At 46.8% G+C, this 27,115-nt stretch overlaps 1 protein-coding gene across 1 annotated transcript in view; it reads right to left on the reverse strand.

Moving 5' to 3' along the window:
- clybl (citrate lyase beta like) overlaps positions 1-27,115 on the reverse strand; it is a 77,260-nt gene that overhangs the window by 19,696 nt on the left and 30,449 nt on the right. The window contains exons 2-3 of the mRNA XM_076262545.1: positions 18,633-18,849; positions 3,795-3,983 (exon numbers count right to left, since the gene is read on the reverse strand). Of these exons, the coding sequence (XP_076118660.1) occupies positions 3,795-3,983; positions 18,633-18,849 (406 nt within the window). The remainder of the gene's footprint in view (positions 1-3,794; positions 3,984-18,632; positions 18,850-27,115) is intronic.

Below are 27,115 nucleotides of genomic sequence, written 5' to 3' on the forward strand. Positions count from 1 at the left end.
GGCCTGGACTCTCGGTGAGTTGCACAGTTTTGAAAATGAACGTTAAGGGTTGTTTTAGGACATGTTTGAGTAGCCTACAGTATGCCTGTTGGCAGCCACTCTGAGCAGTCAAAGGCGATTCAAAACGAGTCAGAAAGGTCGAGACAAGACAACTCGGTGAGTTGCACAGTTTTGAAAATGAACGTTAAGGGTTGTTTTAGGACCGTTTTGAAAATGAACGTTAAGGGTTGTTTTAGGACATGTTTGAGTAGCCTACAGTATGCCTGTTGGCAGCCACTCTGAGCAGTCAAAGGCGATTCAAAACGAGTCAGAAAAGTCGAGACAGGACCAATCGTCAAAATTTTGGTGTCCACCACTCTAGTTCATCCAAAACAAACCAGAAAAGGGACTCAGTAGCCATAGGTGTGTAGATTTGAACAAAATCTAGTTTGGTTTTTACCGGGGCTTTTACTGCCTGAAATATCAGATTTTGTTTACCACGCTCGGAGTTTAGTGCTGGGCTGGTGGGTGCTTATTCCCAACCTTTCTCACAGCACATCAACGGTTAGCCCGAGAATTCTCGTCAGCAATTCAAAATTCCACTGGAGCTCCAAGCGGATTTGTACACGCAGCCTTACAACACTGTTTACAGCTCTTCGAGTCACGATAAAATGTAATTTTTGGTACATAGCTAATTTAGATAAACGTATGGTGTGGGTGCTTGCGTTTCTTTAGGAATGCGCCGTCTTGGTCATAGAAATGCATATTAACCCATTTGCGCTGGATGCTGCATGACGCAACATTGACCCTCCCGCTGGATGCTGCGTAGCGCAACATTGACCCTCCCGCTGGATGCTGCGTAGCGCAGCATGCTTTTTATTTCATGTTTCTAGGTGCTACAGAGGCTTAGATATTAAATTTTGGTAGATGTTGACAATTTTTAGTATGTTTTCAGAAAACCCTCAGGAAATAAGGTTATTTAGTCTAGAATGCCATAGGATTCTATAGGCGTTTTTAGCAGGCATTTTAGGAGTAAATGGGTTAAGTGACACATACACGTAAGAGGTTGGACATACGTGACGGTTGGTAATATGTCATGTTCCTATAGCATTTTTTCCCCTTCTTCACCCCGTGAGGCCTAGCTCTGGCGAATGCCCACATTGGGCACGGGTCATACTGCGCCGCGTCGCGTCAGGCCGGGCCGAGAGTGTTCTTATTTTCAGACAAGTCTGACTTCTAAGGCCAATTTCAAAATGTCATCACTTTCTTGAGCGGACGCCAAGAAAAACACTCTGCTTCTCCCTGGGCACGGCAACAGGGATCAATTCCCGTTTTACAGGGAAATGGAAAAGTTTGTTATTATTGCTTTGAAGAGACCTGTGGTTTCCCCTTACTTCATGACTTTATACATGGAGACTGCTGTGCTCTGTACAGATGGTGAGGTTGGAAAAAAAAGAGAGAGAGAGAGAGAGAGAGAGAGAAAGAGAGAGGGAAAGAGAGAGAGAGAAAGAGGATGGAGAGGGAGGGAGAGAGAGGAGGAGGGAGAGAGAAAATGTCACGGGTATTTTTAGTGTTTCTCACTTTTTATTTTATTTTTTATTTTTTTGCTGGAGCTTCTACTGGAAGGCCATGCCATGGCTCTGCTGTGTGTTGGCCATGCGGCTCTCAGAGTGACAGGCCAGAAGGCCATGATAATACCGTGGGACACAGGGCAATTAAACGGCCCTGATTGATTTTCACACTGGCTAGTAATTCTTGTCAGAACAGAGGGACGGTCCTAGTCATCGTGTCATCCACACACACACACACACACACATCAGAGGTTACACGTTTTTTTCTGTTGTCCAGGCAGCAGCCTTTTTCCATGTGACCTGAATGTCTGGTGTTAATAAACGACCATGACCTCATTTCATTTCAATGCTTAACATGTAAATATACCAGTTTGATCGATTTGGCTCTTCATGTGCAACCCATTACATTTGCTATGTGTTCCACGGCCAAATAGCCACTGTCATATTGAACACACTGTGTGTGCGTGTATGTGTGTGTGTGTGTGTGTGTGTGTGTGTGTGTGTGTGTGTGTGTGTGTGTGTGTGTGTGTGTGTGTGTGTGTGTATGTGTAAAATTGACACACAGCAAAGTGACTGAAATAGAAAACACACACACACAAAAAGAAAGAGAGAGAATGATAGAGAAAGAGAGAGAGAGCAATATATCATCTCTCTTTTCATCAGACTGTGGTAGCTTGAAAGTTGTAAATGTGAGATGTCTGAATCCCAGTTCCCAGGGTATGGTCATGGGACGTGATGAAAGGCCGGGAGTGTGGATGGAATGGGAAGGGGGATCCCTGAGCAGTAATACAAAAACATGGAAATACGTCTACTGTACCACTGAATCCTAATTTCATGAACAAAAAGGCTCCTAGTAGGTTCCACAAACAGGAATGATTTGTTCCTCAGAGTTCTCTAGGGCTCCAAAATGTTCTATCAATGAAGCCTGTTGAAGGCACTGCTTTAAACAGCCTGACATATCACATGCTCACAAAAAAGATGCTACTTTCAAAACTTTGAGAAAAAAATATTCATCTATCTGGTGAAAAGAGTTGCCTGAATTCTGTGTTTGGCATTTGGCTGGGAACTTATCAACATCTTGACTTGTAGGGGGGGTGCTGTGCCGCAACTGGCTACACCACATTTAGGTCCACATACTAGAGATGCGCGGATAGGCTAGGCTATTATTCATCCGCATCACAAAACTCATCATCATTTTTTTGATCCATTTTCAAAACCGCACCCGTCCGCCATGAGGCTAGAAAGCTCTTGCCTGTTCTAGAAAGGAGACTGGTCCAATGCCGCAAAGATATTTAAAGGCTAAAGTCCCTAGTATAGCCTATTGGCTATGTTGTATCCCCAGAATGTGCAGCAGTGAACTCCGTCTCCAATTGGCGCACGGGGCAAAAATAAATAAATAGCCTAAATAAAATGCATATCGGCAAACCTGACCTTACCTGACTAGGCTACTGTACAATTTTATCATTGTAATAAAAAACGCAATTTAGCACATAATTTCAACGTGCTGCTATTTAGCCTACTAATGAATGCTTATTGCACTTTATTTTTTTGCAAAAAAGAAAGAAAGCCCAAATAAAATAACAAGTCATTCACATTATAGGCTAATTAACTCTACAAACAGTCATGTCAGGGTGACGACTAAGACGAGCCTGTTCTGAAGACTCCCGTTAATTTTGACTGCATGAGAAGAGAGCGCGGCGTTTTCAGGCAGAAGGTGCAATTCATTTTATACCAGCAGGCCTAACAATCATACAAGAAACAAACTATGGAGCCTCGATATTAAAGAAACGCCGACTCTATTAATTCCGAAATTAACTGAAAGTCTACCTCACAACAGTGAAACGTACATGTTCACATTTTTAATTGTCCATAAGAACCCCCAAACTTGCCTGCTTGCCTTACACATCTTCTTAATGGGCAAAGTTTTCAGACTATTTTTCTTTTTTTCATTTGATTGGTTCAACCGCCACCCAACCGAATTTAATTAAAATATTATTTTTCGTCACGTCATCTGCCCAATCCGCAGTTTATCCGCGGAGTCTGCAGCTGTAACTGCCAACCACGCATCTCTACCACAAACCCACAGGGACTTGGGTTAGAGTCCAACTCGGGTCATTTCCTGATCCCACCCCATTTCTCTCTCTCTCTCTCACTTGCTTCCTGTCACTCTTTTCACAGTCCCAGGCATAAAAAACAAACTGCCTGAGGTCCAGTCTTGTGGGTGATGAGGTCAGGGCCACTCACCCACTGCACCTCTGTGGTGTCCTCCACCTTGGGCAGCATGAGAGCGGTGGGCAGCACCTCGGCCCCCAGGATCACCTGCAGGTCGTCCTCGGCCAGGCCGCTGGACACAGAGTTGACCCGCACACATTTCTCCGTCCGGCCCAAGTCCAGCTCCGCCAGCATCTTAGGGATGGTCTCCCGCGCCTCAGACTGCAGGAGAGGGGGAGAGACAGAAAGAAAGAAGGAAAGAAAGATAGATAGATTATATAAATAGATAGAAAGAAAGATAGAAAGAAAGAGAGGGATATGTATGAAAAGTATTTGGTGCAGTAATAAAAATAGACACATGATTGTGAATCATTTGCTAGCTATGTGCTGGAAATGGCGGCGGGGAAGTAAGTGGTCAGAGTCGACGCACATGCTGTCAAGTCCATAGAGCATAGATGTGCCTCCCCTTCCACACAAACTCAATTTGGAGGGTCATCCGGGGAGAAATAATGGGCTTTTCCTTTAAATGCTCGGACAATGGAAGGCCGAAAAATGCACAATTCACAACCCACAAAAGACCCACAGATGATTTTTTTTTCATTTCACTACTAAAATACTGAATTACCAGTGGCCTGAATTTTAAAAGAGAATTATGTAATACAAAACCTATCTAAGGCTTGAATGGCTCCCAAACAACATAGAATAGTTGGGACTAGACAAGTGCTGGCTCTGCTGTTTACTTGTGTGATTACTGAATTGAAAAACACTGCACTGTAGATAATTGTTGGCCAGACAAAATGAAACAAAATATTCCTTACACAGAGGCAAACATTTCACACACACACACACACACACACACACACACACACACACACACACACACACACACACACACACACACACACACACACACACACACACACACACACACACACACATACACACACACACACACAGAACAAAAACAAACAGTCTGTGTGTAAATGTATTTCCTTTGGTGTGCATTAGTGTGTGTGCGTGTGTGTGTGTGTGTATATATATAGAGGTGTTTGAGTGTGTGTGTGAGTGAGAGAGAGAGATTGTGTATGTTTGTGTGTGTGTGTGTGTGCGTGTGTGTGTGTGTGTATATATAGAGGTGTTTGAGTGTGTGTGTGTATGAGAGAGAGAGATTGTGTATGTTTGTGTGTGTGTGTGTGTGTGTGTGTGTGTGTGTGTGTGTGTGTGTGTGTGTGTATGTGTGTGTGTGTGTCTGGTGCCCTGGGATTAGAGTGTAAAGCAAGGTCTTGTGAGCAGGATCATCTGCACTGGAACAAATGCACTCAAACTGTAAAAAAGAATCCCCACATCCCCTAAAGAAGGAACAAGCACTGCTATCACATACACAGATAGTGTATCACACACACAGACACTCTCTCTCTCTTTCTCTGTATCACACACACAGACACTCTCTCTCTTTCTCTGTATCACACACACAAACACTCTCACTCTCTATCTCACTCCCTCTCTCTCTCTCACACACACATACACACAATCCCCTTTTAGAAACAGAAACACAAACACACACACACGCACATGCACGCATTAGGTGACACACAAGAGCCCATAGCATGTAAACATGGGCATTGTTATGTGGAGAGTAGACAGGAAGTGGGTGGAGTCAAGAAGAGAGGGGGTAAAAAAAATCAAAGTAAGCGTCCTTGTCCAGTGCCTAATGGTGACACAAGCACACGGCAGCGCATTCAAAACAGATGTGTCCACAGACAGAGAGGGTGAGAGAGAGAGAGAGAGAGAGAGAGAGAGCACATGGGAGTGATAAGTAGAGATAGATGGACAAAGCATTAGAGGAGAGAGAAGAGAGAGAGAGAGAGAGAGAGAGAGAGATATTAGGAAATAAATTGAGATAGAGACATACAGGTAAATGAAGGGGGGAAAGAAAAGAGAGAAGGACAAAGAAGGAAGGATTCAGAGTCGGCGAGGAGCCGGAAAGAGTAGAAACGGGGGAGAAAAGAAAAGGAAAGGATTAAGGGACAAGTTAAAGGAAGGAGGAAGGAATGAAAGGAACAGAGAGAGAGAGAGAGAGAGAGAGAGAGATAGATAGATAGATCTGGAGTAAGCGCTCAGGAGGAAATGTGGTCTGAGTTAAGTGGCAGGAGGAAACAGTAGCTTAAGACTTGTCAGGTCAGATCAAAGGTGGAGAGAAGAAAAAAGAGGGAGAGAGGGGAAGAGGGTGAGAGAGAGAGAGAGAGAGAGAGAGAGAGAGAGAGAGAGAGAGAGAGAGAGAGAGATAGAGAGAGAGCACAAGAAAACCCAAAAACAAAGTATGATAAAAGATAAAAGGAACACAAAATAAAAAGGCAAAGCGACGAAGAAGTGAAAAACGCTGGAGGATAGTAAAAAATGAAGAGACGGAGAGTGACAAAGAGAAAGAAAGAGGGAGACAGAGAGAGACAGAGAGAGGTGGAGAGAGAGCAATAAAGAGAAGAGAAATAAAGAGAAGAGAAAGACATAGCTGGTGCCTGGCGTTAATTAGTGGGGAGAAGAAAGCGTGCAGGGGAGAGAGAGAGAGAGAGAGAGAGAGAGAGAAAGAGAGAGAAAGAGAGAGAGAACGGGTGCTCTTGAAAGGAACGAAGGAGGATAATGAAGAACAGAGGTTAATGAAAGATGAAGAAAGAGCCACCTTAGGCTGGGGTCATCCTCCCCACACACACACAGCCACTTGGGAGGGCTTCCCCTCGGCCACCACACCCCGTCTAGCACCAGACCAAAGAGCAGCATGGTGGGGGCCCAGCTCTCGCCTATGGCACCCCCCCAACACACACACACACACACACCGCACCCCTCCAAAAAACTTAACATCCAACATCTATTCAAAGGCAAGAGGGGTGGATTCCTAACTCATCCTCACAGTCTTCAAATTACTAGCAGGATACACACACACACACACACACACACACACACACACACACACACACACACACACACACACACACACACACACACACACACACACACACACACACACACACACACACATCCTGTGAAGGAATCGGTCTGGGTTGACAGTAATGTGAACTGGCTGGAACTTTATGGAGCTATAACTCAACATACATAAACCTGCTTCAGGCCAAATGCATGTCTATGCTGCATATACATGCGATTTGTACACTCTCCTGTGAAATCACCCTGCGTACATGTCCTCCAGATCTCTGGGATTTGTTTGGGAGAGTGTCAGTAGTAGCTGGAAGATGTCGGTTCAGTGTCTGTGGCATAGAGCTGACAGCTGATAACACACAGGGGTTCCTCTATTCATCTCCATGTGCCTTTTGCTGAACAGAAACCTGCATGTTTAATAATATCTCCCTTTGCTTCTTGCTCATGTCAAATGCAGTTTTAAGTTAAGTTGAGGGTGGAATAACAGATAAAGTCTCTATACTACGTGTCAGAGAGTCTACACGTCCTCGGCATGTCCGCGATTAAACTAACATGAATTAACCCTCATGGGCTCAGGTGGAGCTGAGAGGGGAAAAAATCCTCTGTGCATGAGTAAAACACTTTGAAATATATAACATAAAATGAAATGAAACAGAGATGTTTTACATTAACAGACAGCAAAGCCAACAAGTTGCTTCAAAGGCGCCTACCCCCCCCCCCCCTTCCCCCCTTCCCCCCAATTGCCCAGGCATCCAACTGGGCACCCGGGAAAGATGTGTCCGGCTCCCAGTCCGCCTTTTGATATCCACCCATCAAGCCAATCATTAAAGTCTGACACCGAGTCGTGACAGCATGTCCACAAAACGCTCCAGCACGAAAGAAAGACAAAAAAAGGCGGAGATAGAAAGAGTGAGAGAGAAAACAATGGACTTTCATGTCTGGAAATATTGACCTTTGTTAAAGGAAAGGAGGGATGGACGGAAGGAAGGAAGGAAAGATTGAAAGAAAGAAAAAAGGGGGCTGTCTCCTTCATGTCTTGAGAGCTTCAGAATGCCTGGACTCCCGCTGTGCGGGATGCCAGGAGAAGTGGGTTCAATGTTACGATTATACAACACAGGTGTTTTGGTCAGATCTCACATAAGAGATATGATGTCCGCCTTGCGTGGCCGGTGTGCTTGCTCGCCCGAGAAAGGGTCAGAATGTACATGGCTGTATGTTGTGTACTTGTATCTATATATGTGTATACGAAGTGAGAGGGGAAGCCAAGTGAAACACTTCAACAGAGGAAAAAAGCCTTTGCAGCCGTCATGGAAAATGAAGAGGCTAGGGAGTGTTTTATCGTAAATGTAATGGATTTGAATATGTCATCCCCCAAGCCTCCCTACCCGATATCATTAAAAGTGACTAAAAATAAACAAGCGCTGTGGAGAATATCATAATTATCCTCAATTGCTTCGAGATATCTTGCTGGCGCTGGTGATTTATCTCGGCGTTCATTAAGGCCATTACAGCGAGCTGTGCGGCTTCAGATTGTGGGCCGCTCAGGAATGAGAGGGGTTGCAGTCACTGCCACCGCTGTTTCTATAGAGGCATGACTCATCTCTTTTCTCCTTTTTTTCCCTCTCCCCTCTCTCTCTCTCTCTCTTTTCTTTTGAAGAACCTGCTGAGACACCGTGCCATGCGTTTCGAAGCAAGGCATAGTTATCTGCAGGCTCGGGCATTGTGGTGCCCGTAGGTGTGAAATTCTAAAGAACGGCATCCCACGGACAGGCAGTGACAAGCGACACGTGCTTTGGAGGAGGAAAGGGGGGGGTGGGCTGCGGTCAAGACTGGTGAGCCGAAAAATGGTGTTCTTGGTTCTTCACAGTTGCACATGGCAAATGCCAACATGGCCAAAGGTGCCATTCTCTCTGGATACTGGCACAGCACAACGCAGCTCTGCCCTCAACACTGCTTCTTCCTCTCAAGCACTCCGATTTACTTTTCCTTTTTCCTTTTTCTGTTGAACAGGAAAGGGTGAACGTTGCCTTTTTTTTTATTGTTTGAGAGAAAGAGAGCGAGCAAGAGAGTGAGCAGGGAGGAGGAGGAGGAGGAGGAGGAGGAGGAGGGAGAGGGAGAGAGCGGGCGTGCGGGCGGGCTGGCGGGCGTTAGCGCTGCGTTCCGAAGCCCACGTAGCTGGTGGCTGTGTGGGCCAGTGGCGGTGCCAAGGCAAACAGGCGGCCGTAACTCGATAATGAGGAGCGGGAGAAGGTGCGCTATGTTCTCCAGGCCTCAGCGATTTCTGATACGTTTGCCTGCCCTGAACCACCAGCACTGGGAGGCGACGGTGGCCGTGGTGTGTGTGTGTGTGTGTGTGTGTGTGTGTGTGTGTGTGTGTGTGTGTGTGTGTGTGTGTGTGTGTGTGTGTGTGTGTCTGTCAGTCTGTCTGTGATCACTCCACCACCCCCTCCCCCCCTCCCTTCAAGCCCTCCGGTACACATTTGCTGCCTGAGGACCACGAGCCATCCTCCTGACCACCGGGGCCACGGGGCTCGCGCTCAAACAATCAGCCCCATTTACAGCTCCGCATCCCAGCGGTGCGCTGGGAGAATCCGAGGAGTTTCTCCGCTTCCAAAAACCATATCACCCACCTTTCACTGCTCTCATTCCCTTTCTCTCTCTCTCTTTTCTCTAAACACAGAGCAGCCTTCGCCTGAACACAGCTTTCCACCTTCCAACCCCCCACTTCCCCCCTTCAATAATTCAGTGTTTGGATTCTCCCTCTATTACCCCTCATGATCGCTTGCAGTGGTGACTGATGGCTTCTTTGGGGTCACTTTGGGGCAGGCCACAGTGTTTGGATTGGAGGGGAGCAGGAATGTGCAGAGTGGAGTGTAAGAGGGAAGCTGTGATGCTTGGGCGGCAGCTTGATTTATGGCGTGTCACGGACACCAAGAACTGGCCTCCTTCCTACGTTGGAAATCTCACAGACCGTAACCTCAGTTCACATCATTCACCTTACGCCTGATTGACAGGATCTTACTCTTTCACTCTCTCCCTCTCTCTCCCTGCCTGTTTAGTCTCTCTCCCTCTTCCTCTCTTTTAATCGCTCCCTCTCTCTCTTTCTCTTTTGGTCTCTCTCTCCCTCTGTTTTGATCATTCCTCTCTCTCTCTTCCTCTTTTCCTCTGTCTTTCTCTCTCTCTCTGTTGCACTCTGCCTCTCTCTCTCTCTGTCTCTCTCTCTCCCTCATTCTCTTACAAGTCAAGCCCACTGGTCTCCGTGTTTCCTCCTTCATGGGTGTACAGGAGCAGAGATGTCAAGCGGATGCTGAGAGGCTGAGAGCAGAGGATGATGCCTGTTCCAGTCCTCAGAGACCTGCTGCTCTGCCAGGCTTGGTTGCGCTTAAAGAAGGCGCATTATCTGGTAGAGCTGGATGAAGAGGCATCCTCTGCGCTTGTCCTTCCATCGCCTGGCCTCCCTATGCGCACTTCTCCCATGTTTTTCTCTTCCTTTCTCTCTCTTCTGTCTCTTCCCCCTCTTGCTAGCGCTCTAACACACTTGAGGCTCACACACTTGAGTGTGCTCTGCAAGGGTTGGTTGCCCCCCTAAAAAAATGTACATTATAGAGCGAGAACTGTCTTTCTATCACTTGGCTTCTTGACTTCTCTCCTTCTCATTTCTTGTCTTCTGCCTTTGCCTACTCTCCCCAGGTCTCTCTTCCTCTCCCTCTCTTCGTCTCTCTCGGACATGCCACAGTCTTAAACAGAAGGGCCTCAACACCACCTTGTGCCAGGTTACATATTCAGGCATAGAATTGAATGCAGTGTGTGGCAAACCTGGCTTACAAAGCGCAATGGAACCTCTCGTATCAAAGCCCCACAATTTTGGTGGTATCAATAATATCTTTGGTGCCACAGGGGCAGAGTTGATTAAAAGACCATGGCAAACTCCTGCACCTTCTCCATAAACAACAACAAGAAAGAGATAATCTTTCGGAGGAAAGTTTTCTTTTTGTCATGATGAATAAGCCAGTACACCCCCCCCCCCCCCCCCTAAAAAAAAAAAAAATGTATCAACGTCAGCCTATTTTACTGGTACAGTTTGAGGGGAAATGACTGGAAGCAATGCCCTTTCCTCATCTTAGCAATGAAGCTCAAATGGCCTCCAGACTGGGGCCCGTCTGCAAGCATGCGTAGGTGTGACATAGCAGACCTGACATTTACTTGCATCACTCTGCTGTAAAGAAAAAAAGAATACCAAGCACCACTAGAGAAAGTAGGCATGTAAGCTTCGAACCACCTGCTGAGGAACAGTAGGAATTTACCAAGTCTTTGATTCACCATGCCCAAGATTAACCATCGACGATTATCTGATAAAAAAAAAAGCACAAAGAACATTTCAAAGGGGCCAGAACTTTTGATGGGACAGAACTGTTGAAAGAACAAACTCAGAAGATCTTCTGGAACATACAGAAACAGAAATGGCCATAAAATATTCAGAAACAAACACACACAGATACACACACACACATACACACACATACATTCAGTCTTTGTTCTGTCAAGCTCGGAAGGATGGCTGAATGAACATAACCTGCTGTGAGAAGAGCACTCAACCCAGGGAATACCCCCCCATACCCCATACCCCATACCGCCCAATACCCCCCCCCCCGGCCCCCCACCAACACAAGGCCCATGTTCTCCAACAAAGACTTCACTATTTCACACAGCACTAAGGACTCCACCAGACCCCCTCCGTGTGTCCATCAGAAGAACTACGCATCGACTTCCACCCAACCACCCTTTGGCCTTCCTTCTGTCTCCATCTTAACCAAGCATCTCTTGCGTCGGTGGAAAATGAGAATGCATCATTGTTGTGCGCGTGTGTAGGAGTAACATTGACAACGATCCGAGGAAGACAAGTCGTTTCATCTCTCTTAGCCCGCAACAAATGCTCCGGGGAGAAGCTTACGCGATACGCGCCTAGCGTCATCTCGTGGAGCTTCAGCACGCGAGGGGTCGTATCGTGAGCTCCGCAGGGTAAAACTGGTGAGATCTCTCTCCCTCGACAGACAGAACGAGACAGAGTGACTGGGAAATGCCGCTCTGGGGCTTTGGGTCTCGCGTTACGGTGAGATCACTCCTGCACAGCTGACAGCTGTGGGGACGGGATGGGATGAGTGGGGTCAGTAAGCCTCATCTACCACCCTCAACCCCTGTCTGCGCTGTTTAATGTTGTGAATTATATACATACAGTAATTGGGCACAAAGACCATCATCACTTCCATGTATCGGGGATCTCCTGTGCTTGTCAAATGAAAGCGCATGGGTAGGCTATGCTAAATCCACTGATAGGACTTTTGCTGACATGGCACAGAGTGATGATGGCTATTCAGTTCTCTCCCTCTCACATATGCTACCCCCCCCACTCTTTCTCTCCATCTCTCCTCACAAACACTCTCTCTCCCTCTCACACATGCTAACCCCCCCCCCCCCTCTCTCCCTCTCTCCTCACAAACTCTCTTTCTCCCTCTCACACATGCTAACCCCCCCTCTCTCTCTCCCTCTCATCTGTCCATCTCCACACAGCTGAGACCACACAGACCTCTGAATTCTCCTTCAACTTTAGCCCGACAGGATCTGAACACACAACTGTATGCATGTATACACACAAACACATACACACACACACACACACACACACACACACACACACACACTTCATGACAATGTCAAGACACCTGACACTGTGCACATAAGCACCTACACGCACACACACACACACCTACACACACACACTCACACACTCTAGCTTTGATGGGCAGCCGGTCTTGGCAGGCCCTCTTGGCTGGGCGATCTCACTCGACCAGGGATCTGTTTTCTGGGTCAACGCCTCAGATCCCTGTTTGTGGGTTTTGGCAGCGAGGCCGGGCCTTGTTGCTCCGAAGCGCTCAAGTCCACACCACGGCCACTCCGCTCAGTGGAACGGAGGACACACACACACACACACACACACACACACACACACAGTCCTGCTGTTTATGTCACGGCTCTCCCTCACTCTCGCGGTCTATATGGCCTCGTGGCAGAGTTCAGTGTACAGAGAACACACACATACACACAAACGTGCCATTGAAGATTTACTGTCTACACACAAACAAATTCACACACAGACACACACAGTGAAATGAATTAGGTGTCCATGCATGCATTGCACACACACACATTTCCTCTTTTGCAGAATTCAATAAATGAGGTGCACCTGAACACATGCATGCACACACACACGCAGCGGCCCACTCACTCATCGCGTCCTTCCGGCCCTCCTGTTCTCTCTGTCCGACCTCGGAGAGTTCACACACACACACACACACACACACACACACACTCTACCTAATATCATTTCCCAGGATCGCGAGCAGCTAACACAGATTACACCCGCCTCAGAGATTTGTCAGGAGATTTCTTTTCGCCAGCGCAGCCCCTCTTTGAACCCGGGCCATCGGCATGAGGTGGAGGAAGAGACATCTGAGGCTGCCTCGAAAAATATGTGCATCGCATTTTAGGCCCTTCATATATCAGATAACAGTTGGGCGCATAAATTATGTTAAATGGAAAACATTGACAGGAAGCCAAAGAGGGTATTTTAATTTCAAATCAGCCCCTAAATGAAACCTAAGACTAACATAATGGAGTGATGCGGAGGAATTTATGGAAAGGAACCGGCACTGCTATTTGTGTGCGCGACATGTGGACAAAAACAACACAAGAGTCCAGATTGCCTAACAAGAGAGAGAGAGAGAGACTAGAGGAGGTAGTAAGAGAGAGAGAGAGAGAGACACAGAGAGTGTGTGTGTGTGATAGAGAATACTTCTGGATAAACAATGGTGGTAGAAATGATTCCAGTTTGATTCCAGTTGACAAAATGTCCCACCTTTAATATTTATCCTGCTTTTTAACGGCAACTTTCGATCTTTGCCAACACTACTCATCTGCTGCCACCAGCAGTACAGAACAAAAAAAGACAGACACACACACACACACACACACACACACACACACACAGGTTTTGTTGTTATTATAGGGTAAAGGCAGTTTTCCCAAAAGTGCCAATGGAAGCAAAATAGATAGAGAAAGAGAGAGAGAGAGAGAGAGAGAGAGAGAGAAAGACAAGGAGACCACCCTCATTATATTATAAATACAGGACCTCAGACAGATGACAGCCACTCAGCATGGCTTTATTTCGTTGGGGGAGGAGTGTTGTGTGTGTGTGTTTGTGTGTGTATGTGTGTGTGTGTGTGTTGTGTGTGTGTTTGTGTGTGTGTTTGTGTGTGTGTGTGTGTGTGTGTGTGTGTGTGTGTGTGTGTGTGTTGTGGGGAGGTGTTGGGGGGGGGGGGTTGAGTGTAGCCTTTAACGTCACATTATTAAAGGAATCTCCCTGTTCATCACACTTCACATCACAAGCTTGCTCTGCAATACACAGGGGCGCACGTGAAGACTAGCCAAAGCCCTACTGAATCACTGAGGGAATGAATTTTTTAAAAGCATCCCCCACACCATCCTCTCTACTCACGCCCAAAACAAAGACAGGGTGTAAAGAACGTGTGTGAGACGTGTCAGCCTCACCCTAGTGGCTGCTGGGTAATGACGGCTGGGCAGCGGGCACGGTGCGGAGCGGCTGGCACGATAACGACCAGAGAGGATGCTGGGAAGACAATACCATTCTCTCTCTACCAGCAAGGTGGAGCGTCAGATCGTATGGCTAATGATGATGTTATTCTGTCACTCCTGTCTGAATGACAGACATGGTGAGAGGAGAGCAGGAGAGGGAGAAAGACAGGGGAAGAGAGATAGAGATAGTGTGAGAGAGAGAGAGAGAGAGAGAGAGAGAGAGAGAGAGAGAGAGAGAGAGAGAGAGAGAGAGAGAGAGAGAGAGAGAGAAAAACACAGGGGCATGTTATACCTGCAGGAGATGGAAGCTGGACAACTCTCTGGGAATGGACATGACAGTGGTGTGTTGTTGAGATGGTGTGGGCTGTAGCCTCAGCAATGTAAACAGACAGACAGACAGACAGACACACACACACACACACACACACACACACACACACACACACACACACACACCCTCACCAGTCACACTAGTACCAGCAGCACCAGCAGCACCATTAGCGGCTTCTCTCCCAGGCCCTGTTCACACATCCACCCATTTTTTCCCGTTGCAGCTAATCATTCTGGTTGATCCTTTTTACGAGGGGAGGGAAGGCTCACAGAGAGAGATAGAGAGAGAGAGAGATAGAGAGAGAGAGAGAGAGAGGGAGTGAGTGAATAAAGAAGAAGAAAAAAAAAGGATCAAAATGGGGGGGTGAAGCAAAACAACATCCGTCCACTTTCACGCTCCAGCGGAGGAGGGGGTCCCTCCTGGCGCGGGCCGGCGAGTCCTGCCATCTGGAGGCTAAATCGAGTGTGAAGTACAGTATAGTTTGGGACCAGGCTCCGTGGCGCCGCCTCAGCAGTTAGTTCATTAGTTCCAAACTTCCAGGGGATTAGGAGAGCATCCACTCAAGGGGTGTGTGGGTGGGGGAAGAGGTGGGTGGTGTGTGTGCATGTGTGTGTTTGTGTGTGTGTGTGTGTGTGTGGGGGGGGGGGGGTGGATAGGCGGATAGGGAAATAGGAAGGAGGAGGTTGGTGTTGTGTGTGTGTGTGTGTGTGTGTGTGTGTGGGGGGGGGGGGGGGGGGGGCGTCCATTGCACAGCAAGGTGCAGGCCCACAGAGCGATACACACAAATACAAACACAAACAAACCCCCCACGACCCCTCCAGCCTCCCCTGAGATAGACCTGAGACAGGTGTAACCACCAGAGTCACCACAGGGTTCCACAGCAACGCCTCCACCAGCCTAGCAGGGGTGGGCGCTGGTGCTGCAATTCCTAGGGCTCTATGTCACTCTGTGCGGACCCTGTGTGGATCTGCAAAGTTGCATATACACAAATGCTTACATGTTGTGTGATTGAGTAAGAGCTTTGATTTGCCTGCATTAAGTATGGGTTTATCAAATATCTTCTCTGCATCATATGGTGGTTGTCAGTTTGGACATTTGAATATGAGTGTGTGTATGTGTGTGTATGTGTGTGTGTGTTTATGAGGAGGGAGGGATTGGTATACACTTTTGTGTGTCTGTTGTGTGTGTGTGTGTGTGTGTGTGTGTACTGTGTAAGCATGCCTGTGTGCGTCTGCGTTAATCCCCGCGTAGCAGCTAGCCATCTCTGGACAGCCCTCATACCGTCTGTCACATGGCACCAGGCGGGCGAGGCGGGCACGATTGGCACAGGTTGGCACGGGGGTGTCTGACAGGGCCGCCGTCGGGGCATGGGAGCAGCGCCGCGAGGGCCGCTGATCCTCGGCGTAAACAAAGCTGCGGTCACCTGCCTCCTCCGGCCACAACCTCCTAGCATTCCCCTGCCACAGAGAGGAATGGAGAATATCCTCCACCACAGACGCTCCAGCGAATGTACTGTACCATGGACCCTGGCACATTAAAGGCTATGTGGTACAGTCACACTGAGTTGACAGTCCTCGAGAATGAAATTTTATGCAAAATGCATTTTTTTCCCTTTTCTCAAGTTATTTGTGCTTGTGTACAGTAAGAAGCGCATAAGATGCAAAATTGATGGGCGGCTCTTCTTCAAAGGCTTTTTTGTGCAGAATTTTTTAATGATACAGCATAAATGTCTGATGTTTAAAAAATCAGTGGGATAAATTGAGGGGGGGGATCTTTTTTTTCTCGATATCATCATGATAGAAATTTTTCAAAAATCTAGGCTAGAGAGATATTGAGAGAAATACTGTATGCTGAGTTCTAAGAGATTTATTCACAAGCTTGTACAGTGCATGCAAAGGCAGGAACTTTCTGGTGAGGCAAGGCAAGGCAAGGCACAGCAAGGCAAGGCGACTGTCACTTAATGCCAGCCGAGGAGAAAATAATGTATCCGTCTATAGGTGCACACAATCCCCCACAGAGTTTCAATTGCCGTGATGGGAAAACAGCGGAGGAAGTGGGTAGTGAGAGGCATTGCAAGCCGTGAGGAAATGGTTGCGTTTTATTATTGAGTTAAATAATAACGCACCCGACTACAAGGCTTGTGAGTAAATAATGGATCATAGGTTCTTTTTTTCCCTTCGCATACTGTGCCAGACTACTTTAAAGCAGACACATGGTCTTAAAAATGTACTGAAATCTTGTACTGCGAATTGTACGTCAGACTGGCCTTGACTGATTTATACCGTCAAATACACGCACGAGTAATGGGATTATTGGCACCATCTCTCTTTTTACACGTGATTTTTCCCTTCTTCCCTTTTCTTCTTTTTTTTCTGAACACGAGACATTAGCATTTTTATCTGCGAGGCTGAAGAGAATGCTAATTCTATTGGCTCTGACAGGACACACAGGCAACACAGAAGAGGCTTTTCCCTGCCTATTGCCGGAGAAATCAAGGCCTGTCCGCTAATGCTATTTTCCTCCCTTCAGATCACCTAGCTTTAATATCGGCCCGCCGCAGTAATCCTGTACGCGCAGAGCCTTGCCTGTGGAAAGGAATTAGAAGGCAGCGTTTCCTCCACTCCTCCTTTCAGCGAGCGGGGGCTTTCCATAAAAGAAACATTTGCGATGCGGATCAGCGGAGTGAGCGGCCTATTTAGCACATTATGTAATTCCATATAATGCATGGCAGTGAGGATTTCAATGGGGATATGGTGGGGAAAAAAAAACATGCACTGCCACTACAAAGGCTTCAAGACAAAAAACCTGTGAGTATCAAATGCAAACATGGCTGGACATTTGACCTCTAGGGGTCACTAGCTGGTGCGGGGATGACTTCCTGTTTTTCCAAACCCATTCAAAATAACCCCAATAAATTAAAACCAGCGTGTTTAGAGACACTCGGCTCCAACACCTCTTCGGAAAAGGGGGGTCAGAGGTCAGGCTGTCCGTCAAACGGCTCTTTATCCTCCCCCGTCTTTCCGCTCTCAGAGGGACACGGCCCATGGCTGTATCAATCATCTTTATTATCCCGACTTAGGAAACCTTTTGTTTCCCAACTCAGCTCCCCTTCAGCCTCCCCTCCGTCTCCTCCCCCCAATCACGATTTCACGGACAGCCTGGCAGGACCAATGGCAGGCTGGTGTGGGCTGGTGTGGGCGGGCCAAGAATGCTTTTTAACCTGCTGCATCTGGCTGGTGCCTGCTGTTTGCCCAGTGTGACGTGGTCACCTTGTTCCATGGGACGTAGAGAGGGCGGCCTCCCAAACCCTTTATGACAGCATAATGGGCCAAGAAATGCGGCTTGTTTTGAGGCATTCCACTTAGGTAGCCTTTCAGTGAGGGGAGTGCAGGAAGTGCTGCACCTGTCTTTGGAACCATTTCTAAAGCCACCTGAGAGTGGCAATGGGCCAGGACTGCCTGATGGGACTGTGTCCAGCCACAGGCCACAGGTATAGCACACTAAGCCCATTATATAGGCTTAACAAAGGCATGAAACATTGTGGGGTCAGATATAAAACTGGAATCTGCCTTCAATACATCCATACTGGAAGATATAGAAAAGCAATGTGCACCAGTGATATGATTATTTTATTATTATATATCGTTATTTTTTTCCCCTGGATTTCATGTACATTTAGTAGGATTAAATATTTGGTGAGAGGCAATTATGACAGAAAAACTAATTTCAGTGAATGTCTCTGGTTGAGGATTTTTTTTGTTCACAATATTAATCCCATTCAGTAAGTGATTTTGTTGCTTTCATGTTTTTATTTCTTTGTCCGTTCTGTTCCCTTCCCCTAAAGAGTGGTTAATATTCCTCATTTGTAATTTGACACCCAAGGCCAAATATGACAACATCAAATCTCTATGTTTGATTGGCAGCCCGGTCAGTATAGGTGATGGACTGTTGGGTGTTACCTTTTTGGTGAGGGCCACTCCATCTTCACAGTCCAGCACGGCACAGTCCACGTCCAGCGAGGTCAGTTTCTTCAGTTTCCGCACGTCGTTGCCTGGAACGTAAAGGACAGCACGCCGTGGCACGTACCTCAGTGACGTGCCCGGGGTGTGGTGGGCACGACGGCTGCCACGGCAACACCACCACTGCCCCGTCGCCAACACAGGGCGGTGGGCCTCTCTGTCAAAGACAAAACCACACCAGTGTTAGTGAACAGACACAGGGCAACACGGTTCATCTTTTGCCATTTGGGTATTTTCTGATATGATTCTGTCATAATTAAATTTGTTAAATAATCACCAAGCCAGGCTAAGCCCAATTTTTCCACAAGACTCTTTTGACAAATGTGTTGCTGTGAAGTGTGTGGGTGACAGCATGGTATCACCACTACGTCTGGCTCTGTTCTTTGGGGAACAGGAAGTGTTTGCCTTTCATTGGCCAAGGTGGATATGCAATGCTGATCTGGTCTGGGAGAATTCAGCTGACTTCATCAGACACATGCACTCTCCTCTCACACTAAAATGCCAAGGCTAACAGAGTTACAGTAGCCTACATATATAAGGACAGCCTAGCACAGGACTGACAGGACAAAAAACAGGACAGAAAGGATAGATAAAAAGAAAGAAAGAAAGAAAGAAAGAAAGAAAGAAAGAAAAGAAGGAAGAAAGATGCAGAGAGGGAAGGAAAGAAAGAGAGGGCAGGGGAAGGGTGGCAAACAGGGACATCAAAAGCAGAAGGAGAAGCAGAGGCATGGGGATTAGGAGTCCCTCTGAAAAGAAAAACAATTAAAGTTTCAACAAACAACAGATCCACATTATTCCCCCTACTAATTACCCCTTCAAACAATCAGCTAGCCAGCCCCAGCAACAACACCAGCACACAGCAGCAACAGCAGCAGCAGCTGAACACAACACACAGTATGTAATGTTCCCTTCCCTCTCAGCCCTTCACATCTCCACAGAGGAAAGGAAAGGGGGGAAAAAACAACAGCGGCTATTAGCCTATCCCATGTCCACCGCCGCCCGGATCACGTTTTTATCACACGCACGCTAATGGCTGCCGGTTATGACAAACATGTTTTAATTATTTGTTCGGTGCGGTCGGCGCTGCTCCAACAATTAGCGCTAATGAATGGCCGACATAATTGGGATCACATATATCTAATTACAGTCGGGGAGAGCTCGTCCTCGCCCCTCTGCTTCGGCTCTCCACCGTCACCCTCCGTGGGGGTAACACCATCAGCGCATCCCCGCAACCCCCCTCTCTTATCCTCAGGAAGGCAGGAAAGAGAGGGAGGAGGAGGAGGAGGAGGAGGAGGAGGGAGGGGTGGAAAGGGGTGTATGGGAGAGGGAGAGAACATGGAGGGAGGAAGGAGGGAGGAGGAGGAGAGGAGGAGGAAGAGAGGAGGAAGAAAAGAGGAGGAAGAGAGGAGGAGGAGGAAGAGGAGGAGTGGAGAGGGATGTATGGAAAAGAGAGAGAGAGAGAACATGGAGGAGGTAGTGGAAGGAAGCAGAGAAGAAGAAGAAAAAAAAACAGGGGTGAAGTATTCTCCTTTTCTTCTGCCTTTGTTCTCTAAAGGAGCTAAAGTCACTTCAATGGCCACCTAATCCCGTCCTCTACGCTCCACAATTGCCTCCTGGCATCAATCAGCGCTAATCTCGACTAAAGATGCTGCTGCTACACTGGGGCAATTAAAAGAAATTCAGGTAGCCACTGCTCCGAGCGTCGCAAGTACACTGGAGCCTCGGCGGGGATCCTCGGCGCTATAGTGTTTAACTTTGGCCGCTGACAATATCTCGCACACTCGAGGGGGGAGAGGGAGGAATATATGCAAAAGAGGGCCTCTCTCCTCTCCTGTCCTCTCCTCCCTCTGTGCGTGGATTGAGAAAACAGAGTTGGAGGGAGAGAAAGGGGAGGAACTGGCCGTCGCTCGAAGGACAAAAAAAACAACAAGCGCCCGTATAGATGGAAGAGAACAAAAAAAAAGCAAACAGAAAAATTAGAAGGACGGGAGATGGTAGTGGCTGAGGGTGTGTGTGTATGTGTGTGTGTGTATGTGTGTGCGTGTGCGCGCACATGTGTGTGTGTGTGCATGTGTGTGTGTGTGTGTGTGTGTGTGTGTGTGTCTGTGCGTTGGGTTGGGAAGGGTGTAAATGAGGTCCTCTACATCCACAGAAGAGTGCTGCGGGCGAAAAAAAAAAGAAGCTATTTAAAGTGGCCACTTGAAAGCCAAATAAATGATAATGTAAGTGGGAGGCTTACATGAAGATGGCCTCAGTAATTAAAGAATAGATTTCTCATGAAGACAGAGGAGGAGGAGGAAGAGGGGTAGGGGCAAAGGAGGAGAAGAAAATGATGAAGGGATAGGATGGCGGGGGGCTTGTCCCTTGATGGTATACCATCAGAGAGAGAGAGAGAGAGAGAGAGAGAGAGAGAGAGAGAGAGAGGGAGGTCTCAGCAGATCTACTAACACTGGCAGGAGTCTGTCTACCAGAGTCACACACTCAGCACTTCTTCAACTCCTTCACTCCTCATCACTCTCTCCCTCCATCACTCCCTTCATCCCTTTCTCTTTTTTCTTAACAGTAGGGGGGCTTCACTTTACTGGAACCTGGTGGACCACTGGGGAGTGGACGGTCCCTAGGGGGAGGACACTCCTCAACCTACTGTTGTGAACACGGATGTGGAAAAACAGCCAGGTCCCTCTAACTTTAACCTTATAGAGCAGCAGTCCATACTGCATCTGTTATGAAGGCACGTAACATTAGCCCAGCTCGGAGTCTTCCTGAGTCTCCCAGGACTCCCAGTGTGGGCTAAACTGGCCCCTGGGTCAGTAGTACACTTCTTTTCTGGCCACGGTTACGCTGGGCTTAAGTAGGCAGGGGAAGCTGGAACAGGAGAAGAGGGGGGGGCCTCGGCCTCTGCTTCCGCTGAAATGGCCCATCCGGTCCATGTGCAGCTCAGCCTGATGGCCCATCCGGTCCATGTGCAGCTCAGCCTGTCACTTCCATGCTGTTCACAGAGGCAGAGGCAGCCCAGGCCAGGTGTCCTCCTCCTCCTCCGAGGACTGACCAGACCAGAGCAGGTGACACTGTTTATTTAGCACAGGCGGAGGACTGGGCTGACAAAATGGCACCAAGGGAAAGATTGGGTACTAAACACACACACACATGGTCAACAGAGACAGTAACACACACTCATACACAGAAGATGCACAGCAGTAGATGCCTAAAATAAATACACATACTTACACGCTAAACACGTATTTATCTCTTAAGACTCGTAGAAACATGGGGGAAACAAAAACAACATATATGCACACTCACTAACCATTAAACACAGGCCAAAACATGGGCCACACCACAGTTTCTCAGCATGAAAACCCACATACAAACAAATCCAAACATACACACACACACACACACACACACACACACACACACACACACACACACACACACACACACACACACAAACACACAAACACACAAACACACACACCCATACATACACATTTACTTGTGGCTAGCTGGGTTTTCATTTGCTGCCACAACAAATTGCCGGGAACTTTTATCATCGTCAGCTGGGATCATGGCTTTTACTGTGGAGGCGAGGCAGGGCTCGGGCCTCAGTGGGCTCCCTGCGTCAGCCTGTGGTCGGGGAAACCAGTTCCCCAGAAGCGGAAGTAGGACAGAGGCTAAACAGCGGGCCGGCGTGCGGGAGGGCGGCTGCCAGACTGGAGGGAACGGTGGGCTGGGGAGGGTTGGGGCACATGGCACATTTCAAAATATATTGCATTGTGCTGTTGGAGGGCTACTGTTTTCTTTTCTTTTTCTTTTCTGTCTTTCATTCTTTCCGAGTGTCTTTTTTTCTTTTTCTCATTTCCTTTTTTTTGTTCATTCTTTTTTATGTCGATTTCCTCCTTTCAGTCCATCTTTCTTCTCATTTTTCTTTCTTTTCTCCCCCCCCCCTCACTTTCTCTCTCTCTCTCTCTCTCTCTTTCTCTCTCTCTGTTTCTTTCCTCCCATCCCTTCTCTCTTTCTCCCTGGCCACACGTGTGCTCTGTCGAGGCGGCAGCGGAGGTGCTGGTGTGGGCTGGAGAGAGAGCGCCGCACACATTTCAATATCATTTAGCTTTTAGAGCCGCTCCTCGGGCACCCATGCACATAATTAATTCTGATTTGGGAATTCATTTGACAAGTGGTGGAATTAATTGCCAAAACCTACAAGCAAGACAGGGAGGGAGAAAGAAAGAGAGAAAGAGAGAGAGAGAGAAGAGAGGGAGAAAGAGAGAGAGAGAGATAGTATGAGAAGGAGTTATTTATGTGAATATTAATTCTCCCATGGCTGGCCACCATCAATATGCAACACCAGTGTGAGTGTCCTATGTAAGAGCTGCCACAGCCTCTCAGTCCCTCTCCTCTCGACTCCAGCAACCCTGCACTCTCAGTGACCACACACTTTAAACTCATGAACAAGGCACTCCATCACTGACCACACTACAGCACCCTCAAAGGCAGTGTCTTAGGCAGTTACCACAACAGTGTCAACCAAGCACACTCATGCAAACACAATACTGTGTACGGTCTGGAATTCCATGTATAGATTAAAAATGTAAACTTATTGACAAAAAATATGTGACAATCTAGGTATCTGTTTGACTACGCATAGAGTATTATCAGCAGAGAGATGTTTGGTAAATCAAAAGCAAGTCTGTGTCATTATACAATAAACAGCACAGAGCCAAAACTAAAAGCTGAATTTTTAATCACTGCCACATGTGGCGATGTGTCTCGCTCTCCAAACACTGATTTCATGAGTCAGAATAAAACAAAGTGCACAGTTACGCTATCAAACAATTAGAACAAATAACGAGCATGCACGCCTTTTCCAGTCCAAGGTCATCACCGAGTCCATTCATAAAAACACTGTGCAAGAGTGAGCTTATCTCTGGGTTATTTATTTGGTGAAAAGATTTGCCCAGTTCTCATTTGCCGCCACTCCGCACCATTGCAACTCGGTATTTTAATACGACGAAACAGTAACGCCAGCAGCCTTTACTAATGGTGCGATATTCAAATAAAAAAAGGGCCACGCAGACTATGAGCAATAAAATGCAGGGAGCCATAAATGTTATTATAGACATTACAGTAGCGCTGGAACCATTTGGATCCGTTCACTTTTTCCCAGAGACGAGCATTAACCAAATATGTAATCTGGGGGCATTTTTTATCGCCCTAATACCACATCTGTTCAATATATTCACCCAACATAGCAAACATCGCTCCATAATATATACACATTTCAAAAGTTTTACAATGGCTGAAATATACAGCACAGGGAGAGTTACGACTTGAGAGGTTATGATAACGTCGGATTGTGGGTCTGTGTTAGGGGGCTGTAAAGTAATCAGACTGTGGTCACTGTGAGAGGCTTTACTGGTCAAACTTCAGAGCCCTGTGGGCTGCTAGGCCTTTTATGTGCTGCTGAATAGAGAGGGTTTCCATTATGAGTGAGTAAGGCTGGCCTGAGGGGTTACTAGGGGGGTCCCATACAGTAAGGGTTAAGGCACAGGGAGTTAAAGCCTTCCCTTGCGAACCCAACTCTCTCAGATAAGCACCAGTTCCTCTATGGGTACATGCAGAGTTTGTGGTCGCGTGAAGGTGCATGTTCCTGTGCCACTGTTCAAAGCATGAAGCTAGAACTTGACGGATAAAGCTAGCCGCCAGCATGTAACACACAAGCTCTGTTTCCCAGGCAAAATAGTTGGAGATCAACTGATACCATATGTGAAAAGCACTAAAACACTGCAAGCAGAAGTTTTGGGAGGTTAGTATCAGTCCTACAAATGGATGTAGATGCTGAGAATGTATGGGTATGCTGAGAACAAGTCGGCTCAGACAAGATCTACAATACTGTGTTTCCCCAGAAGCTCATCTGGACTGAACCTTGGAAGCCCATTAATGATGTTCCAAGGAATTGAGGATAACAGAGAAACAATTGGAAGTTAGCAGTAGTAGCCTGGCGGGCCATCCTATATCATTGAAATGTATAGTCTGGAATCGAATCATTCACCTGCTTAATCCAAGGGGCGGGCAGAGAATTGTCTTTCAAACTGCCTAGGCATGCAATAGGCCAGCGCTACGACCATATCCGTATCCGGTCGGCAAAACGGCAAATACATCCTTCTTCGAAAGGAATGACTTAAGTGCATTGTGTTGCTCTACTTTCAAAGAAAAGCACAAGTCCAACTCCTCCAAAGTTGACGCCAACGCCGATTCAAACAACCGCTCTTCGTTCGCCATAGCCACCTTCCTTGTTGTTCACCGTCGCAGGATGTCGTTATCCTGTTAAGCCCGCCTTAAGACTCTCTAACGAAATAGAGCGATGTGATTGGAGAACATCCACGGTGTTAAGCCAATAGAAATTCCTATGGTTCGATACTAGACGTACAGGCTGAGCAAATTAATTTGCCGCCGCTAGGGTGCGTCTAGATTTCTAGGCTATAGCAGTAGGACAAGCTTGCAGGAAATTGCACTCTTGCTCAACACACTTTCTCCTCTCTCATCTTTTCTACTCCATGCTGTCAGCAACACGCAGACAACCCATAACCCAAATTGTATAACGCTCGACCATCAGCTTAGTCTGTAGTCCCTACTACCAGGAAAAAATATGTGCCAGAGCACAAGTTGTTGAACATAAGATGTAGCATATAGTTGGTTTAAGGTTAGCTGGAATAGTTAAGTTCAGTGGATGATAAGTGTTAGTTCAGTCAGTTGACTGGCGAAATTGACTGGAAGGCAAGTCGCCACAGTGTTCAGCCAGTCTGCGACTGCAGATTCAGACAGTAGGCTAAAGGCCAATGCCCATTGACACCTGCCATGCATCGACGCCAGAGTTTCCAACACGATTCTATTTCTTGAGTGTTCGGTCCAAAGAAATGGTTTGGTCTTTGACATTGACAATTTGAGCCGATGCTTGCTTATGGCACTGTAGGTTAAAACAGAGACTTCATAGAAGAGACAAGGCATTGAAAGAATCCCCTATAGAAATGTATGGGGACAGTTTGTAACGCCAACATGGCGGTAGTCTACACATATTCCACCCCTTCCCCTGCCTAAAGCCAATTGTTGGGCGAACAGGAAATCCTGCCCTGAATTGTAAGTAACTAACCAATCAGAACAGTTTTGCCTTTTGTTTACTTGCCCCATCACTATGGCAAGAACCATGCAATGAATGTTGGTGCATACGCAGAGCAAGTTATCGTAAAGAATAACATATTTTTAAGCCTTATTTTAGCGATAGATATTTAGGTTACACTTTACTTGACAGTATCGACATAAGAGTGACATGACACTGTCATGAACGCGTCATAAACAAGTCATAAACATTTATGACATAACCCTTCTGTTATTAAGTGACATTTGTTTTTTGTCATTAGTTAGGGTTAGGATTAGGGTTAGGGTTAGGGTTAGAATTAGGGTTAGGATTAGGGTTAGAGGTTAGAATTAGGGTTAGGGTTCATGTGTCATGACAGTGTTATGTGATCATGACAGTGTCATGTCACTCTTATGTCGATACTGTCAAGTAAAGTTACCGATATGTATACCGTTCATTTCACCACTGATTCGGCTGATATGATTTTATGTCAATATGACCTTTGAAACAAATCAAACAAAGCAAATTTTACATATGCATCTTTTTTTTGTTTTTGAGTACTACAACTGAAAACCTGTGGCAACAACACTACATAGGTACATAGCAAAATGAACTTTGTGTAGGCCTACAGTAATCACTCCAAGTGGCAACACACAACTTCCACAATTTCCATTCTAAACTTCTTCAAACTGACTAGGTTTCCCTTGTTCATCGTTTCACTACAAACTCATCTTTTTTGTACCTAACAACATTTTTTGTCTTCATTCCGAAGCACCTGCTAGCTCTAGTGTCTGCTGCTAACCTACAGCCCTGTGAAAAGAAACAGATATAATTTGTCTCACTTGTCCGAAACGTAACCCTTAATTTGATATATGATGTCATTACACTCTTAAAAGGGCTCTGGGGGCTTCTAGGCCTGGCTAGAGCTCTGTGGATAAACATGTTGTCCAATTTGAGCCTCTCTCACTGTCTGCGTAGGAACTGTCAGTCGTCGTCCTCTCAATATGCAGATTTCACAATTACTTCCAGCTTGTGGCGGCGACGGCTTTGGCTGTGTCTAAAATGCACAAAATTAAAGATTTGTGTTCCTACTCTGTGATAATCAGCATCTTTTTAATATGCAAACTACTTTGAGGATCTGTGGCGTTTAAGCTTTTAAATTAAATTTGGGTGGGGAGGGGGTGGAAAAAATAAATAAAGATGAAAAAAGAGAGGAAAATCGATGCCGTGATGCATAAACAAGTCATTCCGTTCCATGAAAAGAGAAAAAAAACGCAAGAGGGGGAAA

This window comes from Alosa pseudoharengus, unplaced genomic scaffold, assembly GCF_046254945.1.
Source record: "Alosa pseudoharengus isolate Yale_2024_CS ecotype anadromous, Long Island Sound unplaced genomic scaffold, YU_APseudo_1.1 YU_APseudo_1.1_scf_3, whole genome shotgun sequence".
NCBI classification, from domain to species: domain Eukaryota; kingdom Metazoa; phylum Chordata; class Actinopteri; order Clupeiformes; family Clupeidae; genus Alosa; species Alosa pseudoharengus.